The sequence below is a fragment of the Lemur catta genome, chromosome 16 (assembly GCF_020740605.2).
Source record: "Lemur catta isolate mLemCat1 chromosome 16, mLemCat1.pri, whole genome shotgun sequence".
Taxonomy (NCBI): domain Eukaryota; kingdom Metazoa; phylum Chordata; class Mammalia; order Primates; family Lemuridae; genus Lemur; species Lemur catta.
The window spans coordinates 1,453,158-1,475,708 of NC_059143.1; the positions used below are offsets into that span (position 1 = coordinate 1,453,158).

General features: G+C 52.4%; 1 protein-coding gene across 1 annotated transcript in view; it reads left to right on the forward strand.

Moving 5' to 3' along the window:
* Nucleotides 1–1,069: 1,069 nt before the first annotated feature.
* GFPT2 (glutamine-fructose-6-phosphate transaminase 2) overlaps nucleotides 1,070–22,551 on the forward strand; it is a 41,177-nt gene continuing 19,695 nt past the window's right edge. The window contains exons 1-7 of the mRNA XM_045527708.1: nucleotides 1,070–1,164; nucleotides 12,555–12,662; nucleotides 14,028–14,126; nucleotides 14,642–14,767; nucleotides 18,098–18,156; nucleotides 18,817–18,951; nucleotides 21,126–21,187. Coding sequence (XP_045383664.1) covers nucleotides 1,158–1,164; nucleotides 12,555–12,662; nucleotides 14,028–14,126; nucleotides 14,642–14,767; nucleotides 18,098–18,156; nucleotides 18,817–18,951; nucleotides 21,126–21,187 — 596 coding nt within the window. The 5' untranslated portion in view covers nucleotides 1,070–1,157. The remainder of the gene's footprint in view (nucleotides 1,165–12,554; nucleotides 12,663–14,027; nucleotides 14,127–14,641; nucleotides 14,768–18,097; nucleotides 18,157–18,816; nucleotides 18,952–21,125; nucleotides 21,188–22,551) is intronic.

Consider the following 22,551-nt stretch of genomic DNA (forward strand, 5'->3'; position numbering starts at 1 on the left):
GCTGTTTCCCAGCATCGTGACTCAACCAAGCCCCCTCCTTTGCTGTCACTGACCCTCAGTGGGGACAGCAAACACCTCCCCCAGGGCCCGTAGAGGCACGGTGAAGCTAGGGACAGATCATGTCAGGAGAAATGCTCTAGACAAGACGTGAAAATCTTCATTTGGTTCTTGCACACGGTCTGGGGAGGATCTGTTTAGAATTTCACGGTTTTTTTTAAGTTAAAAAAAAAAAAAAAACAGATGTCTTCACAGTACGCAAATATCGGGCCAGTTCTCGCAACCTTCCTTGAGAGACTAGGGGCCCAGAGCTCAGCGGGGAGGGGAGGGGCAGCCTGGAGCCAGGGCGGGGTCGCAGGCTCGCAGCGGGTGGGATTCCGGCCCCTGGCGGGAGCCCCCGGCTCAGGGAGGGGTGGCTTCCTGGGTTGCCCCCAGCTATGTTCACCACGTGGGGAATCCTCGCCTCCAAGCTCAGGCTCCACAATAAATCCAGGTTCACACTCTGCCACCGCTGCGGCTGTCCAGTCTTGGCAAAGTCCCTTCCCAGCAACAAGGAGCCCCAGTTTTCTCCTCTCGACCCAGCCCAGGAGTCCCCTCCTCGCAGGGCGGGACAAGGCCGATCGTGGGCCGCGTCTCTGGAGCTCTGAGCGTCCGGCACAGCGGGGCAGTAAGATCCGCGGCTCCCTGAGGGCTACACCGACTGTCCTACTCCTCCCCCGCACCTGGGAGGTGGGGTCCATGGTTACTCCCATTTTACAGACGGGGAAACGGAGGCACAGAGCGGATTGAACCGCCCTCCCCCCAAGGTTCCACGCCGCTCGGGGTTGAATCGGGGGTGGGCTGGGGTCGTTGGCTGCCCCCAGCCCACCTCCAGGCTCCAGGGCCCGACGCGCTCGCGGCACAGTCGCGACCTGCGCCTGGGAGCAGCCCCTTGGCGGTTCCGGGACTCCGGGGGCCCCGTCCCCACCGTTGTCACGACAACCGGGGGCCAATGGAGAGCAGGCAGGCGAGAGGAGGGCCCCGCCCTGTCCCGCCCCCTTGCCGGGCTCGGGGCTAAAACGGCGGGAGCCGGAGCCCTCTGAGCACACAGCGCCAGGAGTGCCCGGAGCGTCCGCGGTGCGCAGGTCCCGGAGCCGCCGAGGGCCCGAGCAGCGGCCACGATGTGCGGTGAGTGCCTCGCTCGCCCGAGCCGCCCTCCTCCGGGAACGGGCGCCGCGGGCCTGGCTGGGGGCGCCGAGCGCGGGGCTCTCGGTGACCAGGCCTGCCTGCCCCGGGCCCCGGGCCCCGCCTGAGTGTCTCCGGGAGGCGTTGGGGGGATGCCCAGCCCGGGTCTCCGTCGTAGTGAGGGGGACCCAGGCTCGGCTCCCCTACAGAGGGGGGCGACTGGTCCGGCCCCTGGCCCGGGCCCCCGCAACACAGAGGTGTCCGCATCCCAGGTCCAGAGAGGGCGCTTTCCTCCACTTCCCCAGCCGCTCACAAAGGCGGCCCAGCCCCGCTCTCGGCCCCCGCAGCCGCCGGGCTCGCCCCCGCCGCAGGGAGAGCGGCCCCCGGTGCGCAGGGAACGGCCTGCGCGTCCTCCTCGCGACCCCAGATGAACCTCCTGTCTGTAGAAGGGTCGGTTCCCTGTTGCCGCTTCTTTGCTGCAAAGAATTCTCGGGGAGGCGTGGGGAAGAGGCAGGAATCGCGGCGGAGCCTCGGCCCGAAGCGAGGAGACGGAGTCCGGGGCGGGGAGCGGGCCGGGCTCGGCGGCCGGATGCCCGCGGCGAGCCCCCGCCGTCCCGCGTGGCTGCCGGGCAGCCGGGGGGTGGCCGCGGCCCTAAGCGCACATCTGCAATTCTTTACTCTTCTGGCGGGGCCGCCTCCGCTGGCCTGGAGACAGGCTGGAACTTCTGCTGGGACAAAAGGTCGCTGTGCGTGTTTTTTTTTTTTTTTTTTTTTTTTTTTTTTTCACTTGACTAGGATTCAGTTACCCATTCCAGCCTCCTGTGGCTGGAGGACCTGGTGGAACTTTTGAAGCCATGAAAGGCCTCTCTCTGCCTTTGCCGAGGGCTGAGGGGTGGGGTGCGCCGGCTGTGCGCCCTGGGCCAAGGTCCATACAGGCCTTGTTTCGGTTCCAGAGGACCAAGAAGTGGGCAGCTGCCTTTGGGATGCAGCCTGACCCAGGCTGAAAGGGCATCAGTTTAAATTCCTGAACCCTCAGCAAAAATCTCGGTACTCCTGGGCATCATTTGCAATGTGTAGGGCTGCCTCTAGGTGCTTCTGGGGACAGAGATGAGCCAAAGGTGGCAATTTTGGAAGGTCTCAAAGCCCTTCAGATTCCAGAGCTCTCAGTGTGGCATTCCAGACTCTCGGCCAACTGGTGGCCTTGGACCCAGACTTGTGCATGAGACCCTTGAACTTGGAGGCTCTGCCCCCCAGCACCAGAGCCTTTACTGCCCTCCTCCTCTCAGATGCCCCTCCACCACCACCCCACCTGCTCTCCTGCGTCCTACCGGTCCTGCTTGCATCTGGCTTTCTCTGATGTCTTTCTGAGGTTTGGGGGGCTCTAACTCCTCCAGCATTCAAAATCACAAGTTTTTTGTTCTGTTTTCTTAAAGGGCTGCACGTGTATTGTGCCCATAGGAAATGTTGCGCTGTGGGTGGAACACCCCGTGTCCTCATATCTTCTGGTACTGCTCATGGTTGAGTGTGAGAAGGGGCTTGGGTCACCAAAGGATACCCAGGGCTCAAGAGAGTGGCTGTGGCCCAGAGCCAGAATCAGAGTATTTGCAGGACTAAGGATGCCTTTGGGGAATTCATTTCCCCAGGGCTGATCCTTGCTGTTGGCAGGGCGGGTGTAGCTCAGCCTGGAGTCCTATGGAATCCCTGCATGGGAAAGTTACAGCAGGAGAGAGTCTCAGCTTGGTGCTAATGTGTCCTTAACGTCTCTCTGACACTTCCCAGGCTCAGAGCAGGCAGCAGCAGCTGGCTAGAATTGAACACATCGGAATGTTTTTTTTTTTTTTGGATTATGATCTGTGTGTGTATGGCAAATGATACTGGCTTTCGTTTTATGGTTGTTTCCTTTTGTAATGAATTCATTTATGTTATTGAACGTTTAGTCAATTTTTACAGAAAAATATTACAAAAATATTGCAAAAATACAGCAAAAATTGTGAGGATGCTCCTGGAAAGAACCACATAACCTCTTCACTTTACATTGGGGAAAATCGCGGCCTGGAGAGGACTGTGCACACCTGTGTCTGAGCAGGAATTGTTTCAGGTCTTTTCTCTGGGCCATGCCTGTTGCTGCCACGTGGAGGCAGCCTCAGGTCTCAGGTCTCCTGGGCAGTTCCTGCAGGGAACAAGATCAAAGGCCCTTCCTTATCCTTGTGCTAAGGACCGTGCTCAGACTGTCTGCTCCCCCTCGGAAAGCCCGCACCGGCAGTAGTCAATCCTCCATGAATTGACGCTCCACGACTTTCAGTGTACTGAGAGGGTAGCTGAAATGGCACTTAGGTATTCACATGTCGGGTTTGGTTGACATTCAAGAGTTGCTGGCATTTTGCTGACTTTCTGCCAATAGAAAAGTTCCGATATTTCCTTCCTCCCTCCTTTCCTTCTTTCCTTCTCTCTTCTTCATTCAGCCACTGGGAGCTGACTATCGTGGAGAGGCCCTCTGTTTTCCAGGCCCTGGGGTTTTGAAGATCCCCTGGGTGTGGTCCCCCCACCAAAGAGGGGGCAGGTGAGTTAGAGGGCCAGTCCAGAGGGTGCTCACTGACCGGGGTGACTGACCCGAGAAATCCTGCTGCAGAAGGAAGATCTTGTGCATAGGCTGCATGCAGCCCGGCAGTCCTGGGCCAAACTGGGCACACAGACATCTTTTTGTTTGGCGCACAGGGTTAAAACATTTTTTAAAATCAGTTACCAAATTACAAAATTGGGAGATTTCACATAATTAGGTGGATTTTGGGCTTCTCTTGAAAAAAAAATCCAAAGATAAGCAACACGGACGGAGTCCATATTTCCAAATGGTGCATGAGTGACCCCCTGGGTGATGGGCACACGTGCCCCAGTTCTCCCTGCCCCTCCCAGCCGCCTTGCTCACTGGTGCTACCTGTTGCCCCTTGCAGTCTGAGCCTGGGCCCCCGGCACAGAGGGGACAGGGAGCTGACCTTCCTAGGAAGAGAGGGAGGGCAGGAGGGGTTTGTTCCTCCCAGCCCGGAACTCTTAAACCTTCCCTGCGCTTCAGTTCGTAATCTATGAAGGGGGAAAAAGGAAAAAAGACTTGGCTGTGGGGTGGAGAATTGGAGAATTCTTAGTTCTTGCTAGAAGGTAAAGAGCCCTTGCCTTGAATTCACCATCTTTTGTCTTGATTGGTGTATTCGTTTCTTCTGGCTGCTCTAACAAATGACCACAAACTTGCTCATGTAAAACAACACAAATTTATTCTCTCACAGTTCTGGAGACCTGAAGTCCAAAATCAGTTTTACTGGGCCAAAAGCAAGGTGTCTTCAGCGCTGTGCTTCATCTGGAAGCTCTAGACGAGACTCCTTCCTAGCCTCTTCCACTTTCTGGTGTTTGCTGGCACTCCTTGGCTTGTGGCCACATGGCTCCCATCTCTGCATGGGCTGTGGCCCTCCTCCACCTCCTCCACTTCCTCCCTGTCATTGTGTGCTTCCTCCGTAAGTCAGTCTCAACCATCAGGGGTTCCCCAAGTTCAGAAAAACCTGCACATTTAGTGGCATAGCATTAGTAAACTATGCTCTCAAATTAAGGGATTACTTTTGTATTTAGCAAAATAAGCTTATAAAGAGAGATTAACTTGAGATTACAAACAACTTTGAAAGAAAAGTCTAAAGATGAATTCTGCACAAAAATGATTAAGAAATTCAACCTGATCATGTTTCTCGTTTTAATTTTCAAGGGAAATATTTCTCACTGAAAAAAGTTTTGACATTTATAGCCAAAATTTGACACATTTTTTATTAAAAGTTTTTTTCTTTTGGTAATACTTAGAGTATATGTCACTTCCCACTTTGTTCCTGGTAAAATCCTAGAATGACAAGGACACCAGGAACTTTTCTACTAAAAATAGAAAGGCCTTGTCTGGTTTGCTGCAGGAAGCAGAGTCTGGTACCTCCTGGTTCCAGCAGGGAGGCAGTGTTAAGCCACGGAGCCCCCAGCAGGCCCGAGGCAGAGGAGCCAGCTGGGTCCGCTCAGGGCCCCTGTCCAGGCCTGTGGGCTCCGCTGCCTGTCTTTAAGCAGGAGTGCGACAAGAGCACACGATTCCTCCTTCGGCGCCTGCAGCTTTGCCCTGGTTCTGTGAGGAGGAGGTGGGGGTGGTCCTCCCCATGCTGTCAGTGGAGTGGCCCTCCTCGGTCTAGGTGAGCAAGGGCTGGACAGTCAGAGAGGCCACAGCTCCTCAGTGGCCCTTGCCATGGCCCTGAGGCCTCCACACACCTGTGGGCCTCACCCAGGAGACTGGACCTGCCCCCTGCCCCGACACCACACGCACACACTCAGGAATTTTCTGAGCATTCCTTGAGGCAGAAATCCGGCTTGCCTGTGCTCTTCTGTCGGAGCAGGGAGTCTTCCAGTTCAGGACTTGGGATAGTCTCTGACCTGTATCGGGTTCATGGACTGAAAAGGTGAGCCCCTTCAGTGCTGAGATGGTGGTGGGAAGAGGGATGTCGGTGTGGACACCTGTCCTACGGGACGAGCAACCCTAGGAGTGGAGGCCCGTAATGTCAGTAGGTCAAGATAGAAAGTGGCAGAAGTCTTGGAAAAGGGATGGGGAATTGGAAAAGAGAGGTCAGAGGTGGCAAAGATGGTTTTCATCTGGGGTAGAGGGATTGAGGAGGCATCGTGTGAGAATGGGTGTGGGGGACGTGGGAGGGGACAGCACCGGGCTGGGGGCCCCTCAGGAGTGAGATCTGAGGCTGGCCCCTGCAGGGGGCTGTGGGGAGCAGGGGTGAGAGACTGAGGCAGGGCTGTGGGCCCTGGGGCGGGGTTGGGGGGTGTGTAACTGGAGGCTCCCTGGCTGGTTTCAGAGGCCCTGGGGGTGGGGCAGGACAGAAAGAGAAGGGTGGAGTCGCACTTGGGAGTGTCGGGGTGGGGCTGGGCTCTAAGGGCAGCACCTGGCCTGAACTTGACCAGGGGGTCTCTGGGGCCTGTCCATCTGGTGCCAGGTGGGCATCTCCCCCAAGCCAGGTGTCTGTGAGAGCTGTTCCTCTCCCCTTGGGATAGGACTCTGGGCAGACTCGGAGGCAGCAGTGATAAGCCCTGGCTTGCGGTCAGGCAGACCTGGCTGTGAATTGCTCAAGTTTCTGGCCTTGGAGCCCCAGACGCCCACGGGAGCCGCAGTTCCTCTGCACAGGGTGTTGTGAGGGTCCGAGAAGACGAGTTTCAGAAAGTGGTGGCACTGGGAAGCCTCTGCAGTGGCTTACTCTGCAGCCCACCCAGCAGGCTCCTGGGGGCTTCCCTGGCTCACTCGGCTGGAAGGCTGTGCTCCTCCATCGCGCTGCATGGGGGCAGGGAGGTTGTGCTGGGGAACATCAGTGTCTGAGTGCCTTGCGGCTCACCCTGAGCTCTGGCAGTGCCATGCTCCCCTTGTGACAGGGGTTGACACCCAGGGACCCCCAGCTCAGCACCCATCACCCCCTGCCTTTTTGTCCCTCATGGTTTCGCTGTGGGTTCCAGCAAACTGATCTGCTTGTTTCTGGCTAAGCGTAGCTTCTCATGCCCAGCTCAAAAGCCACCTTCTTTGGTGTTCCCCCTCCAGTCATCCATTCTTGCATTCATTCATTCAAGAAATATTTATTGAGCACCTAAAATGTGCCAGTCCCTGGGCTAGCTGCTGGGGACCCAAAGATGGATAAGACGGATGTGGCCTCCACTCTCATATAGGTTACAGTCCCAAGGGAGTCAGAAAACAGAAGAGGAAGCAAATGCTGTATAGAAAGTAAACAGGGCCATATGGCTTTGGAAGGGGGTGGGGAAAGCCCTGCTTAGATCTCATGGGGAACCCTAGAATGGGTCACAGCCACCTGTGCCAAGAGCCGGCCTCAGCTGTCTTCCCTGCCCCCAGCAGGAGGCCCTTTCCCACCTCCCCAGAGGGCTCAGGGGTCCCAGAGCACCCTTGTCCTCTCTTGACCCCTCTCTGAGGCCCTCACGGCCAGAGAATGTTTCCAGGGTGAATTAAATCTTGATCAAACCACAGCCAAATCATACATTTGGTTTAACCATTATTTCCCCAGGCAGAAGGCCAAGAAGAAATAACAGTAAATGGTACAATTTTACCCTTGGTTTAATTTAAAGATAACTTCTGAAGGGATAATTTCTCAAGCTCCTTGCCTCATTTTATTTTAGTGGGCGCTTGCTATGTGGCAGGCACTATTCTAGCGATCACCCCCTTTTCACAAAGGTGCAGGGGTTCAGTGACCTGCTGGAGGCTGCACTGAAAGGGATTTGAGATCAGTTCCTGGTGCTGGCGGCAGGCTTCAGTGGCCACCCTCTGTGCTTCTTGCTGTCCCTCAGATAGCAAGTGGCAGAGGGAGGAAGGAGGCCACCCCACGTGGGTGACCCTGAGCCAGTCCTTTTAAGGATCAGGAGGTGTGCTCAGCTGTTGTTCCTCCAGGTGGGTGGGGCCAGGGAGCTGCAGGAAGGCACGTTGGGCCCACCCAGCTCAAGAGGTAGAGGGGCAGGAGGGACTGGCCAGGGCAGGGGCCCTGCAAAAGGAAGGGCTGGCAGCGGTCCTGGCACTCGAGATGTGATGAGACGATTACAACAAAAGCAGACCCAGCCAGAGGTCCGTCCTGGTCAGAGGTCCCAGGTGCCACACCGTCAGTGCACCTTTCCCTGAAAGTTGTAGGGCCCCCTCACCGGGATGCCCGTGCCCACAAGAGATCAGGGTGAACCAGGGCTGTCACATACACCACTGTCTAAACAGCTGGTCCATGTCAACCCTTGTGCCTTGGCTAGGGTGTCCGCCTTCTAACAGAATAGTCTTTTCTTTTCTTTTCTTTTTTTTTTTTTTTTTTTTTGAGACAGAGTCTCACTTTGTTGCCTGTGCTAGAGTGAGTGCCGTGGCGTCAGCCTAGCTCACAGCAACCTCAAACTCCTGGGCTCAAGCGATCCTACTGCCTCAGCCTCCCAAGTAGCTGGGACTACAGGCATGCGCCACCATGCCCGGCTAATTTTTTGCTATATATATTTTTAGTTGGCCAGATAATTTCTTTCTATTTTTAGCAGAGACGGGGGTCTCGCTCAGGCTGGTCTCGAACTCCTGACCTCGAGCGATCCACCCGCCTCGGCCTCCCAGAGGGCTAGGATTACAGGCATGAGCCACCCCGCCCGGCCAGGATAATCTTTTCTTATTTAGACATTATCTAGCATCTAGATAACTATCATGTACTCACCACCACATAATTCATACAGTGGTAAAATACTATGTAGTGGCGTGTGGGGAAATATCTTAGCCGTACAAACAGGACACCGTGGAAAGGAAGTTTCTGTCCCATGTTCAGTGACCACGTCAGAGGCAACCACTGCCTGCTGGTCTTGGTGCCCTTCTAGAAATGCTCCATGCACCTACCCCCAGCCCTGTGTAGTTTATTCATGTTCTGCAAGCTGCTTTTTCCCCTTGACATGTCTTGGGGATGTAGATTGCCTTCCAAGAGAGTGCGCGGCTGTAAGGGCTGCCTGCTGCAGGCCGCTGTGCAGCTGCAACTCCGCCCACCTGGTCCCTGCCGGGCGCCAGGCTGTCTCCAGCCTTTGGTGACCGCAAAGAGTGCTAAGCGGCTATCCTCGTAGCTGTGCACATGTGTCTCTGCAGAGATGCCTGTTGGATATGTTCCTAGAAGCGCAGCAGCTCTGGGCAACAGATGTGTGTACATGTTTAATTTTGAGAGATTGCCACACGGCCTTCCAAAGAGGGTGCTGGAATTTAAACTCTCACTTATTGTCAAACTGCTTGATCTTTACTGATCTTATAGGTAAAAATAGGTTAAAAAGTGTATTCTCACTGTGGCTTTTATTCATGGATGGGAGGGATTTAAAAGGGAATTCTGATGTAAATAGCAAGAGAAATTCCTAGAAGAGCAGCTTCCTTTTATTTTATTCTATTTTTTTAAAAAAGAATCAGAACACAATGTGAATGCTGTTTTGCTCACTTCAGTGCAGTAGGTACAGGGAGAGCCCGGTAAGGAGGACGCGCTGCGAAAGGAGAGAGCTTTGCTCGTGGACAGCGCTACGGAACAGATGTTGGCACGCAAGAGGTTTCTTGTTGAAAATTAGATTGTGTCTTCCGCGCAGAGACCGTGAATGCCACTGTTTGGCAGCTTCCCTCACGGCCGCCGCCTCCCAGCTGGGTGTGGACGCGACCGGGGTCCTGAGGGCAAGGACCCTTTCACGGTCCGAGCCTGCAGGGACTCTGGCGGCCACCCCTGCGGCTCCCCAGAAACTGTCATGGGTCTGAGAGCCAGAGAGTACGCAGAGCTACACGCCCGACGCCTGTGCAGAAGCCACGCGTGGCCGGCAGGGGGGACTGCAGAGGGGAGTCGCAGCGCCCACCCTTAGAGCACTCTGGTGAACACAGACTCAAAACCTTTTCAGAGCTGGTGATGGTTACATGTCTGAGGCTTTGTGTCATCTGTGAAGTTTGCCAGCTTCCCTTAGTGAGGCACAGGTGTAATTCTAGAACATTCTCAGGATGCCAGGAAAGTTTAGATTAAAAGACCCCAATAACGATTTACTGAGTCGCTCCATCCTCTGAGTAACTGTCTCCCATAACTATATGGTCTTTACAGCGGCCAGAATTTGACCATGTCCCCCAGGGAACTTTCTGATTGTTTTTAGAAAAATTAATGTTATTAAAAGTTTCATCTAAAAGATACATTGTAGTGATGATTACACAACTCTGAATATACTAAAAACCATTGAATTGTATAATTTAGATGGGAGGATGTTGTGGTACATGACTTATATCTCAAGAAAGCTGGTAAAAAATTTTTTAATGTTGACATTAAAAAGTAACTATCTTTTTTTAAAAAAAAAAAAAGAACAAGGTGACAAAAGTACGTCCCATGCCCAGATGTGTTTTTTGGTGGAAGTGTAGGTACTAAGCGCAAGCCAGGGCAGTGCAGGCCCCGTGGGGGAAGGGCCTGGCGGCTCACACTCAGCGCCTCTCGCCTGGCCTGAAGTCAGCGAGGAAGACAAAAATACTTACTGGCAAAATTGCCAGTGTACCGGGTACATGTTTTTCTGTATAAACCCTGCACCTTAATATGTGTGTGCAAATATATCCTGTGTACAGTACCTTACAGTATATAAGAATGCTAAATATAACTTATAATACTATTTAATTTTATCACCTGCTTTTTGACTGTGTGTGTAGATGAATTTTAGTAAGTTAAGTGTTTGTGTGATGGGACCCTACTTACTGTTTAGGAATATAACATTGTTTTCATTGAAGTTTAGTCATTCATTCTGTATTCACTTGAATCTAATCTTCTTAATGACCAGAGATGTTACAGGTGGTTTTGTGTATAATTATGGCCAGCCCTTGGCTATCTGCGGGGCAGGTTGTCCACTGTGAAGTTTGTCTCTGGAAGAACTCTGATCCTGATCAGAACTTTCTCTCATCCCAGCAAAATGTAATTGGGAAAATAAATCTTTTTACCTTCACAGTGTTCATCCCATGCCCACTGGTTAGGAGCATTTAAATCCTGAAGTCAGGTCTCCCTGGTTCCACTCTGGCTCTGGGTGAGTCCTGGCTTCCCCAGGCTTCTGTTCCAGAGGGTAAGAGGAGGGTTGTAGGCCAAGCTTGAAGGCTGCTGAGGGCTTGTGCTGACATCTGTGTGGCCCAGTGCCTGGTACGTGGTGAGCCTCAGCAAGATTAGCTACTGCTATGGTCTGAGTGTTCATGTTCCCCCTAAATTCATATATTGAAGTCCTCACCCCACCAAGGTGATAGTATTGGAGGCGGGGCCTTGGGAGGTGATGAGGTTGTGGGGGTGGAGCCCTCATGAATAAAATTAGTGCCCTTATAAAAAACTATGGACAGACCCTGCGCCCCTTCCAGGAAGGGGCCCTCACCAGAAGCTGGATCTGCCAACACCTTGATCTTGGACTTCCAGCCAGCCCCCAGAACTGTGAGCAATAAATTCCTATTTGTTCATAAGCCGCCCAGTCCATGGTATTTTGTTACAGCAGCCCAGGCACACCCAGACAGGCACTGTGAATACGCCTGAAGCCCAATAACTTTCTTATGACCCGTGCTATTGCTTCCTCCGTTAATACAGATATATGGTCATTCTATTCAACATACGTTTGTCGAACAGGACTGTGTGTGAAGGCATGGTGAGAAATATAAAGACAGAATCTGGCCGGGCACAGTGGCTCACGCCTGTAATCCTAGCACTCTGGGAGGCTGAGGCGGGAGGATTGCTAGAGGCCTCAAGAGCGAGACCCCGTCTCTACTAAAAATAGAAAGAAATTAGCTGGACAACTAAAAATATATAGAAAAAATTAGCCGGGCATGATGGCGCATGCCTGTAGTCCCAGCTACTGGGGAGGCTGAGGCAGTAGGATCACTTAAGCCCAGGAGTCTTAGGTTGCTGTGAGCTAGGCTGACGCCACAGCACTCTAGCCAGGGCAACACAGCGAGACTCTGTCTCAAAAACAAAAAAAAGAAAAGAAAAAGAAAAAAAAAGACAGAGGTGCCAGCCTGTGCCCTTGTCAGGGAGATGTGTATGGGCATTGGGGTGGCCAGAGCCGGGGCCAGGACACCACCCCTGAGGTGGGCAGGCTTCCTCAAGGTGGGGAGAGAAGATGGAAGGACAGAGGATGATGGGCTAGGACACCCACAGAGAGAGGCAGGTCAAGGGTCCATCGTCACCAATGGGGGAGTAGAGGGGTTGGAAGGGCAGAACCAACATGACAACCATGGCTTCCTATTCGGAAAAGTATTATTTTGAAATACGAATGCAGAAAATAAAGCCAAACAAAATCTTCTTGGTTTGTCAGCCTACCTTGAGGGTGAGGATTCTCTGGGGCCCAAGGGAGAATGAGATGGTCTTATTCTTGCTGTTGTCATCGTAGTGCTTATTCATGTCCAGCTCCAAGCCACACATACAGGTGGAAAGTGGAAGCAGAGGCCCAGCACCAGTCCCACCTGCCACCAGGGGCTGCTGTGACCTCCTTATGACTCTTTCAAGGCGTGTACTGTACAAATCCAGGAATGCAGGGAGGTGAGGACTTGCAGGGTCCCAAGGTGGTTGGGCTGCATTGCTGGCCTTTGCTCTGATGGACGTTGCCACAGGAAAGCTGTCTCCTGAAAGTACAGCGTAAGTTCTCTGCAGTGGAATTGCAAGGCCAAGAGGCGTGACACAGGGTGCACAAGTGTTTTTGTCACGGGGGGAAGGAGGGAAGTGCCACTCGTCTTGTCTGGAAAGGCCACACCTCCCTCTGCAAGCAGCCAGAGACCTCCCAAGTTGCCACCTTGTGCCCCCAAAGTGTTTTCTTCTACACATGAACTGAGTGTTTTATAAACTTACCACTTTTTTCTCTTTGTTCAGGAATCTTCGCCTACATGAACTACAGAGTCCCGAGGACGAGGAAGGAGATCTTTGAGACCCTCATCAAGGGTCTGCAGCGGCTGGAGTACAGAGGCTACGATTCTGCAGGTGAGTGCCACCTGCCCGCCTCGCACGGGACCAGGCTCCGCTGTGCATTTTTCTGCTGTGGGCTTTTACAACCTGGGCATTCTTCTGGTACTTCTTATTAACATTTCTTCTCAGTATAAAAATAATGCTTGCCCACTAAAGAAATTTGAAAACTATAGAAAAGTAGAAAGAAGAAACAAGGGTAAAATAAATAAGTAAATAAACCTCCATCAAAGTTTCCCCATCGGGAAACGGGGAGGCCACGAATCTGCTGTGCAAAGCGAGGAGGTGCTGGAGGGGCGCCCTGCGGCAGGGGCCTGCGGGTGAGGGTGCTGGATTACGTGCTTAAGGATTTGCTAACAGGGTCTTAGATTTGCTGAGCAGATCTTAGGTTAAGTGCTCTTATCACACACACAAATTATAAACAACGAGGATGAGGGCAGACTTCTGGAGCTGATGGGTAGGTCTATGGCGTAGATTGGGGTAGTGGTTTCGTGGGTGCAGACTTGTCTCCAAACCAATCAAGTTGTAGATATTAAATATGCACAGCGTTGTGTATGTTAGCCCTACCTGAATAATGTGGCTTCAGAAAACAAAAGGACCTTCCATCAATCTTAGATCACTCTTCGTGTCCCTCATCCTGTCCTTGCAGTCTGTTGGTATGATGTGGGGTTGGGGGGGGAGGTGTTGTACTTGGATATTTTTTGTTTTTACCTAATTGTAATTATTCAATTTTGTAATTTTATATTCTCTTTTCTCTTACCTTAGCATTTCCATTATCTTAACCTCTTCCAAAATATCTTTCTAAGTGGCTACCTAATCCTCCATCGGGCGACTGTCTCACAGTTTACTCCATCCACCAAATAGGTGGACATTTAGCCTGTTTCCAATTTTTAATTAAGCAGCCCAAGGAGAAGTGGGGAGCCATATGATTTTATATCCCCATCAAGTTCTTAACAGAAAGCAAATCAGATAAAAGGTTGCAGGGACACCAGTGCAGTGGAGACACCAGCAAAACTATCGTAATGTGAGGAGTACACGAGACACAAGCCTTTCACTGTACCCATTGCCACCAGTGGAGGGGCTGGTAGCGCCTCTCCCACCACCTGTGGGGCTGGCCCTGGCCAGCAGCCCAGGGCAGAGCAGGCGGGGCAGCTGCAGCGGGGGAGGAAGCAGGGAGTCGCCTGCTTGCAGTTAATCCCGCCACCCTCACGTCACATCTTGCGTCCAAGGAGATTTCCTGCAAACTGCACAGGGTCCTCCGGTCAGCAAGCCTGGGGTACGAGACCTGCGGTGACCAGCAGCCCTGAGCGTGCAGCCCTGCCCTGCATAGCACCTTGTGACCAAACTTAAATTCTAACAGAAAAAATAATGTTTAAACCGCAGGTGTGGCAATTGATGGAAATAATCACGAAGCCAAAGAAAGACAAATCCAGCTTGTCAAGAAAAGTGGAAAAGTCAAGGCTCTGGATGAAGAACTTTACAGTAAGTGGAAAACACTCTGAGTACGAATAATAAATGCAGCATGGGCCACTTTAAAAGAAAGACTTTGTTCCAACAGCATTTGAGACTAAAAATATTGATGTGGCCAAGCTGAAATAGAAGGAGGGTTAAGCCCATGTTGTAAAACTGTGTTTCACAGAGTATAGGATGGTTTATTTTAGGCAGTGGCACGTGGAGCAGTTTAAAAAATTTTAATAGTTATGTACAATATTCATTTTAATTATTCTGGCAAATTTATTTTAATTATTCAGATACTGCCTTTCTATTTTAGTATAATTTTCTTTTTAAAGTGAGTCTATTTCAGTTTAGAGTGAGCTGCGTCACTGGTGAGTCCCAAGCAGCCCTCAGCATGGTGGTGCCGGGCCCGGCGGGATGCCGGCTGGGCCCAGAGGGGACGTGCTGTTGGTGTGTCGCGGTGTAAGGACACCACCTTCCCTTAACAGTCCTGTGTCTTTCTTGTTTTTAAAGTGTGGCAAACTCATTTTTCTTTCATTTAGAACAAAACAGCATGGACTTAAAGGTGGAGTTTGAAACGCACTTTGGCATCGCCCACACTCGCTGGGCCACCCATGGGATCCCCAATGCTGTCAACAGCCACCCTCAGCGCTCAGACAAAGGCAATGGTACGTGATGTGGCCTTGCTCCTCTGTCCCCAAGGTTCTGCCCCGCCCTGAGCCATGTTGCAGGGCTAATCCCAGTCAGAGCAGGTTCCATGCCCACTTCTAGCTGACTTCTCACACAAACGACCTTGCTCCCAGACACTTTTGTTGACCCCAGGCCTCTGTGAAGAGGCAAACTCAGCCTGGCCCCTGGGCGGTGATGACCTGCTGGGCACCCACGGGGAAATGATGGCACTTACCAGGAGGGCTGCTGGCTACTTGGAACCCAGCCCATGAGTGGGATGTGGCAGCGTGAGGGACTGAGGGGCCAGACACTTCCTCCCTAAGAGACTGAGGTGTCCCCACCTTTAAGGGGAGGATGGGATCCGTCCTCATCCAGCTAAACCCACCATCCCTACAGGGTGTTCCAGAGTGAGGCAGGGGTCGTGCTGATCTTGGCTGGTGTCGGAGGCACCTGCTCCACCCTCTGGGCCCCTGCAGGAGACCTTAGCAGCCAAGAGCTTACGATTTGGAGAAGCAGGAGCTGCAGCCGGAAGCCCAAGGGATCTTCCCAGGAGAGCCCTCAACTCGGCTCACTTTGTGTTTTTAAAAATCAAGAATGATTGTGCATAAAAATCCAGAATATCTGGCATCCCTTGAAAATCTGGGAAATCTGGAAACACTGAGCTTACAGAACCTCAGAGCACCACTGCTGGGCAGAGGGCCAAGGTCACTGTGACTGCTCACGGCCGTCTTTGGTGGGTTCTCCCAGCCACCCCCAAGGCCAGCTCACGGGTCCACATCACTTAGCTGGGCCACCAGGACAGTGCTCCATGTCACAGTTCTCTTGAATAGCACCCTTCCCACTCCCGTGGCTGGTAGGCTTTCAGGGGCTCGTGGGTCGGCCCCCAGGGTGTCAGGGCCTCTTGCATTAGGACGTGGTGGGCGTGGAGACAGGAGAGAATTCAATCCCTCACTCCTCCCAGGCCCACAAGGGCCTGCCAGAGTCTAAGACATGATCTGGGCCTTCCAGTAGGTCCCCACTCTGGGTGAGGCCTGGTCAGGGCAGAAGCCCCTGAGGACTTGAACCTGGGCGTGGCAGGGCGGGCATCCAGCAAAGAGAATGGCTTCTGGAGTCAGCCAGACCCTCACCCCAGACGTGCCCTGGCACGCTGCACGTTCTTTCCAAGTCCTGTGTTACAGTGAGGATCAAATACATCAGAGCAGTTGTCACGGGCCTGTTAGCAGGCACTTAGCCACACACGTGACAAGCCTCACTGTAGTATGTCCTCATGGAAGTTGGGCCAAGGAGAGGGCAGCACCTACCTGGGGTTCTTTACCCACTGTGGATCAGTGGTGCCCCCAGGTAGTGCCAGGCAGGAAGGACAGCCACCCTCACCCCTAACAGAAAGTGCTGCTTCTCTCCAAAGCGCTCTGCAGGGATTCACCAGCTCTCCCTGCCCAATTTGGAAGGGCAAGCATCGTCCAGAGACTGGAAGGAGAGCCCCATCTGCCCCACTCAGAAAAGCAGCTGGAGGTAGCACAGAAGCCAGGGCTACTCATGTGTCCATGTGGTCAGAGTCTTTGGGCAGTGAGGCTTCAGTTGGTGACTGTTCCTTGGGTCTGGTCCATGCCTTGAACCGTAGGGCATGCCATGACTGGGGCAAGCACCCTGCACCCTGGAGGAGGACTACAAGACCGCACGGTGCTGAGGACCTGGAATGTACATCTGGCCAAACCCCACGGCAGATGCAGAAGCTGGTCCCCAGAGCAGCAGCGTCGGCTGAGAAAACACTGCCCCAAGACTGTGTGCCCTGAGATGTTGCCACTTCAGCCACAGCCTCCCAGCCGCCCAACCGATAGGGCGAACCTCACCAGAAAATCCCCCACTCCGGGGCAGACAATGATTCTGTGTCCCCAAAGCAGGGAGGCTCCAAGGAGACCCACCCAAACCCGAACTTGGACACTTCTGCCCTGACTCAGGATGAGTAATTGCAAAGAAAATAACATGGGCAAGAAGCAAAGATTCATAAACTTTCTTAACAACTAGCAGTGATAGCTGAAGAGCACACTTTGAAGGAAGTCTCACTCCCAGTAGCCACAGTGCACAAGGAAATTGCACAGAGAAGCTCTTGCAAAGAAAACATGGATTCTAGGAAAGAAATTAATGACAAGTTAAAATAGTAGACTAAGATGAAAGAAAATGTGAGGGTTAAGAAAATAATGTAAAGAAATAATGTCACAATAGGTATGAAAAAGATTAGAGAAGAGGATGACTATGGAGCCAGGCAAGAGACAGCCAACATGTGGACAGCAGGGGTCCCCAGGAGGCCATCAGGACAGAACCCTGAACGCCATGTAGAGCTCAGCTGTGGCCAACGCACCTGTTGAACTGGGCTTTTCTTATTCAAGCCCTCCCATTTTTTGGTGTGATGTCACACAAGTAGACAATAGGTTTTTTTAAGGTAGAGAGGAACTTATGGTGAAAATAAAGAAAAAGGTTTTAAAAGATGTAGTGGGAGAAATCTTTCCTGAACTGAAGAAAAATTTGAATTGGAGATCCAAAGGATCACCCCATAAGAGTCAATATTTGTGAAGAGCATCCAACATCTAAACACATCCTGGTGGAATTATTAAATGTTAAGGGCAGTGAGGAATCTTTCCCTCATCTAGGATGAGAGCGAAGGGGGCTTTTGCCCAGAAAGCCTTTCAGGCTGGCCTTAGACCTTTCCCTCAAGGTGCTCACTCGTCAGCTGTTTACTGAGAAAATGCAGTGGCTCTGAGGCAGACCCAGCCCTCGCCCCCCAGGGTCTCCGGGGCCTCCGTGCAGGGCGTGGGGCAGTGCTGGGGAGGCAGGGCAGCAGCAGCAGGCAGACCCTGACACACAGAAGTGTGGCTGAGCCCGGGGATGCCAGAAGTGCTGGGGATTTGCCGCCCAAGAAAGGATTCTAAAGTGCAAAGTGTAGACCAAACAAAGCGCTTCAGCGGGCTGTTAGCTTGTGACCTCTCTGAGCCTAAAGCCTGTTGGGAGTGCCTGGGTTGATCCTGGCTAATGAAGGGTTAATCGTCTGTTGTGCGACATAAATACCAAAGCCTGTTTGATAGCATCGGGACCCCAAGCACGGAGCTCTGGGCACGGGCAGGTTGGTGACTGCCTGTCACAGAGAGAGAAATATGTGTTCCTCGGGTGGGAACCGCATCGTCGCAGACGTCAGCTGGTCACTGGGGACAGAATCTGCTGCGCAGTCTCCGTTGGGGTGGGCGTTGCGGGGTTTGCAGCCATCGTGTCGTTTCCTTCACATCTGACTCCTGCTTTGCCTCCTCACAGCGCCTCTCTCTTGACTTTTCTTTCAGAATTTGTTGTCATCCATAATGGGATCATCACAAATTACAAAGATCTGAGGAAGTTCCTGGTAAGATTCCTTCCCCGGTGACATCTGGGCCGAGTGGCATTGGCTGAGTGGCATTGGTCTCCTTGGAAACCTTCCAGCTAGCTCGTTTCCCGCCAGTAGCAAACATGGGAACGAGCGAGACCCATCCTGGCCACCACGTGTTGAACGTAGCCTCAGCCACGGCCTCCCGGGTCTTGTCTGAGGAGACACCAGGGCATCAGCATTGACCTCAAGGCCACTGCCGAGTCACAGAATCAGGTGACACGCACTTGGTTTGCAAAAGTGTCTGCACTGTAGAACACATTGACTCACACAACCAGGGGAACGAGGGTGGGAGTCAGGTTGGTGAGTGTCCGAAGTTTGGAAAGCTCGTGTGGTGTTGGTCGGGATGTGGGTGGATTTGACTCACATATTTTATCATTTTGACTGCTGTTGTTTTGCAATGTCCGGATTAATGGCAAGGACAAGCTTCCGAGGAGGGATGATCTCAGGGAATCCAGGAGTGAGTCAGAGGTGTTTGTCTGTGTGATTCTGGCAAACATTCTTCATCCCTTCCCAGTTTTCCTTGTTCTTGGCTTGAGTTACTCCAAGGGCATGTCATCGGGGAGGAGAGGGAGTTGGCTGGGCAGGCATTGCACAACGACCACTATCTGACACTCCGTGTCCAACCGCACATTCCAGGAAAGCAAAGGCTATGAATTTGAGTCAGAAACAGATACAGAGACCATCGCGAAGCTGATTAAATACGTGTTTGACAACAGAGAAACTGAAGACATTACATTTTCAACCCTGGTCGAGAGAGTCATTCAACAGTTGGTGAGTTATAAATCCCATCTGTCTAAATCATTCCTTCCTGTTTTATAAGCACTTACTAGGCAAATTTGCACAAAGTCCTGAGGATAAAAGATGGTTCACGCACATTCTCTGGTCTAAAGATGTTATATCTTTGTAGAATTGGGAGATGTTCTGTGATTTGGGTAGTAAACATCGAATAAAAAGTGCCTTGCTTTGGCCAGGCACGGTGGCTCACACCTGTAATCCCAGCACTCTGGGAGGCCGAGGCGGGCGGATTGTTTGAGCTCAGGAGTTCGAGACCAGCCTGAGCAAGAGCAAGACCCCGTCTCTACTAAAAATAGAAAGAAATTATATGGACAACTAAAAATATATATAGAAAAAATTAGCTGGGCATGGTGGCACATGCCCGTAGTCCCAGCTACTTGGGAGGCTGAGGCAGGAGGATCGCTTGAGCCCAGGAGTCTGAGGTTGCTGTGAGCTAGGCTGACGCCACAGCACTCTAGCCTGGGCAACAAAGTAAGACTCTGTCTCAAAAAAAAGAAAAAAAAAGTGCCTTGCTTTGTTTCACCGTCCTGAAACTGTGGCTGGCCTTGTGGCCTACGGCTTCTCGCGAGGCACATGTGAGCTTGGTGAGGGCGTGCAGGAGAGGGTTGTGGTTCTGAGGGAGGGTTGTGTTGCTGAAGGGAATGACCCAGGAGGGAGAGAGATTCGTGACATCCCAGAGGGCAGGGCCCAAGGAGCCGAAGGCATGAGAAGGGGAGCTCACCCTGGGGGGACTGTCCAAGGGGTGCCCGTCCTGGGCGGAGGAGATGGAGCCCACACAGGTCCACATGGGATGGGGCAGGAGGAGGGAGGGGCCCCGACCTCTCGGTGCTGGCCGGTAGCTCCATGGCCACGGCAGCGTGGAGACAGCGTTAGGGCTGAGAACCGGGACATCCTGTGTCGCTGGCTGCTGCAGGCGCCGTGCGGTGGTTTACGATGTATCATCACTGGGCAAGTGTTTTCAGAGTCTTATTTAAAAAGCAAGTCTGCTGTCAAAACACTTTGCTCTGTGACTCCCATTTTTGGAGTCCATAATTTAGAGGACATGTGTATAAATAGCAGTAAGATCCCGTCCCCTGCTTAATGTGCTGGTGTAGGGAGTAATGCACAGGAAGCCCATTTAGTATTGCAGTGCGGTATTTCCTGCTTTTCCGTTTTTATTTTGATACTTTAGAAATACCTCTCCCCCATAATGGCACTTTTAAACTTAAGATTTTTCCTGAATTAGCAAAAGCCTCAGGATCTGCCTGAAGCCCCTTGGTTTTAGGCAGTTTGAAGGGCCGTTGGGACCTGGGGACACTGACTCAGTCCCTCTGGCTGTGCCGCTGAGTGGGTGAGCTGGACCTAACACACGGGCCACACAGGGCCTGGTGCTGCCAGGGCTCCAGCGCTTACGAGATTTCGCATGGAAACTTGGATTTATAGCCGGTTGTATGTCACTGAGGTCTACTAGGGTCGTGATAAATAAGTACAGGACAGTTAGGATGTAGGGGAGAATTTTGCACCAAGAATTTAAGTAGAAAAAGCTCTTTGGATCTTGTGTTAGGAGAGCTAGACGCTAGTTCTGGCTTTGCACAACCAGCAGGCTGAAGCACAGCGGGCAAGTGACAGTATCCACAGAAATAACAGTAACAGCAATAGCAGCTTGGGCTTCTCTTGGGTCCTCTGCATGCCGGACGTCATTCAGTGCTGTAGCTCATCGTCATCACAGAAGCCGTCCAAGCCAGGACTGTCCTCATATCCATTCACAGATGAGGAAAATGAGGCACAAAGGTGGCTGAAACCATCGCCCAGTGAAAGGATAGAGCTGGGATTGAGCCCAGGCTGTCGTGTGTGTGGAGCTGAGTGCAGCCCACAGGCGTGGGCCAGGCGTGCTTCTGAGTGTGCCTGTCCAGCCCGCCCGTCCTGGAGTTGGGTGTCCCTAAGGGGCTCTCTGTGGGACTGGATGGGTGTGGTTTATGTTGCTCACCAGGAAATTGAAAGTTCTGGTCTCTGGTACTTCAGCGTTTGTGTTTCCCTTTCCCTCCTGCCGTCACCCTGCTCGAGCTGTTCCTGCGTTCAGCCCCCCAGGGGACCAGCTGGGGCAGCGGCCAGGCTGCAGGGGCTGGGCTGGCCGGAGCGAGTGGGCCCACTGTTCACGTGTGTGTTTTCAGGAAGGTGCGTTCGCGTTGGTTTTCAAGAGCATCCACTACCCAGGAGAAGCCGTTGCCACAAGGTAAGGCGAAGTGCGTTGATATTTCCAATAAGAAAGAAATTAATAAAGCAAAATCGCTTAGCCGCGGCACGGGGGGGCAGGGCCTCCGGCTAACTGGCAAGTGCCCGCCGTGTCTGAAGCACATCCGTGCTGTCCCCCAGGACTGCGCCCTACTGTCTCTGTGGCTGGTGGTACTACAGCTTGATATTTTAAAAAGAGAAGCCAGAAAGTTGGATTTCTATTTGGAATGTCCAGATTTTTACAAGTTGACAACAAATTAAAATAAAAACAAAACTGTACTGAGGCAAATCCAGGTTTTGCGGGGCTTGAAGCCAGTATAATTTGGGGGACCCCCCTTAAGGAAAAGCATGCAAAATGAACACGTAACTAGGAAACAGTGATTTGGATCCAATACCAAAGAGGCCTTGGAGGCCCAGAGCTCAAACTTCATAACCCAGGAATCAGCCCAAAGAGTGTGGTTCAGCCCACATGTGGCCCCCACAGCTGTGTGGATTTACAGAAGTGGATTAAGTGCCATCTTTTATTTTATATTCAGATGGATTGAGTATCCATCCATCCATCCAACTAATATCTGTTGAGCACTTACTGTGTGCCAGGCCCTGGGGACCTAGTGACATTGGACCTGGTCTCTGCCCTCAAGGGCTGGACAGTTGTGCAGGAGGGCAGAGGAGGGTGATGCTCTGCGATGGGGGCCAGTGCACCAGGGCCTGGGAGGCAGGTGTCAGCCCGGAGCAGGCAGGCAGCGGGCTCTAGGGACCAGCACGAGCAAAGGCAAGGCGCCCAGGGCAGGTGAGCTGCCTCCAGGATTCCTGCTGGCTGGGGCGACAGCGTGGTGGAGGGGCACCGTGGGACTTGAGGCTTTTCCAGGCTTGGTGTGTGCTTAACTGCCACCGGTTGTGTGCCAGGTACAGAGGACAGCAGTGAGCAAGGTGGTGGGGACACTGCCCCAGGAGCCTCGAAGGCTGCTGAGAGTGGAGAGGTGGGCAAGGCCCAGCTCTAAAGGGGTTCGATGCCCTGCGGGCGGCAGGCTCCATTCGGAAGCTCCCCAGGAGCCATGGAGGGTGTGCCCACGGCCCTGGGAGACTGGGCCAGAGAGGGTGAGGCTGTCCCTTGCAGACGGTCTGGGCAGGAAATGATAGGCATTTATCATGATTTTACTTTTTTCTAGAACTGGAACTGATTTACCATTTGGAATTTAATTCCCTCAAATCATAGAATTATAAAATACCAGTTGGTTCCCATCAAATTTAGAAGCCCCTATTAAAATCTGGTACTATCATGATGTTACTGTTTAGAGTGAACTCAGAAGAGGGCAGCATGAAGAAGCAATAAAGCTTTATTTTTCTAAATCGCCTATAACCGAT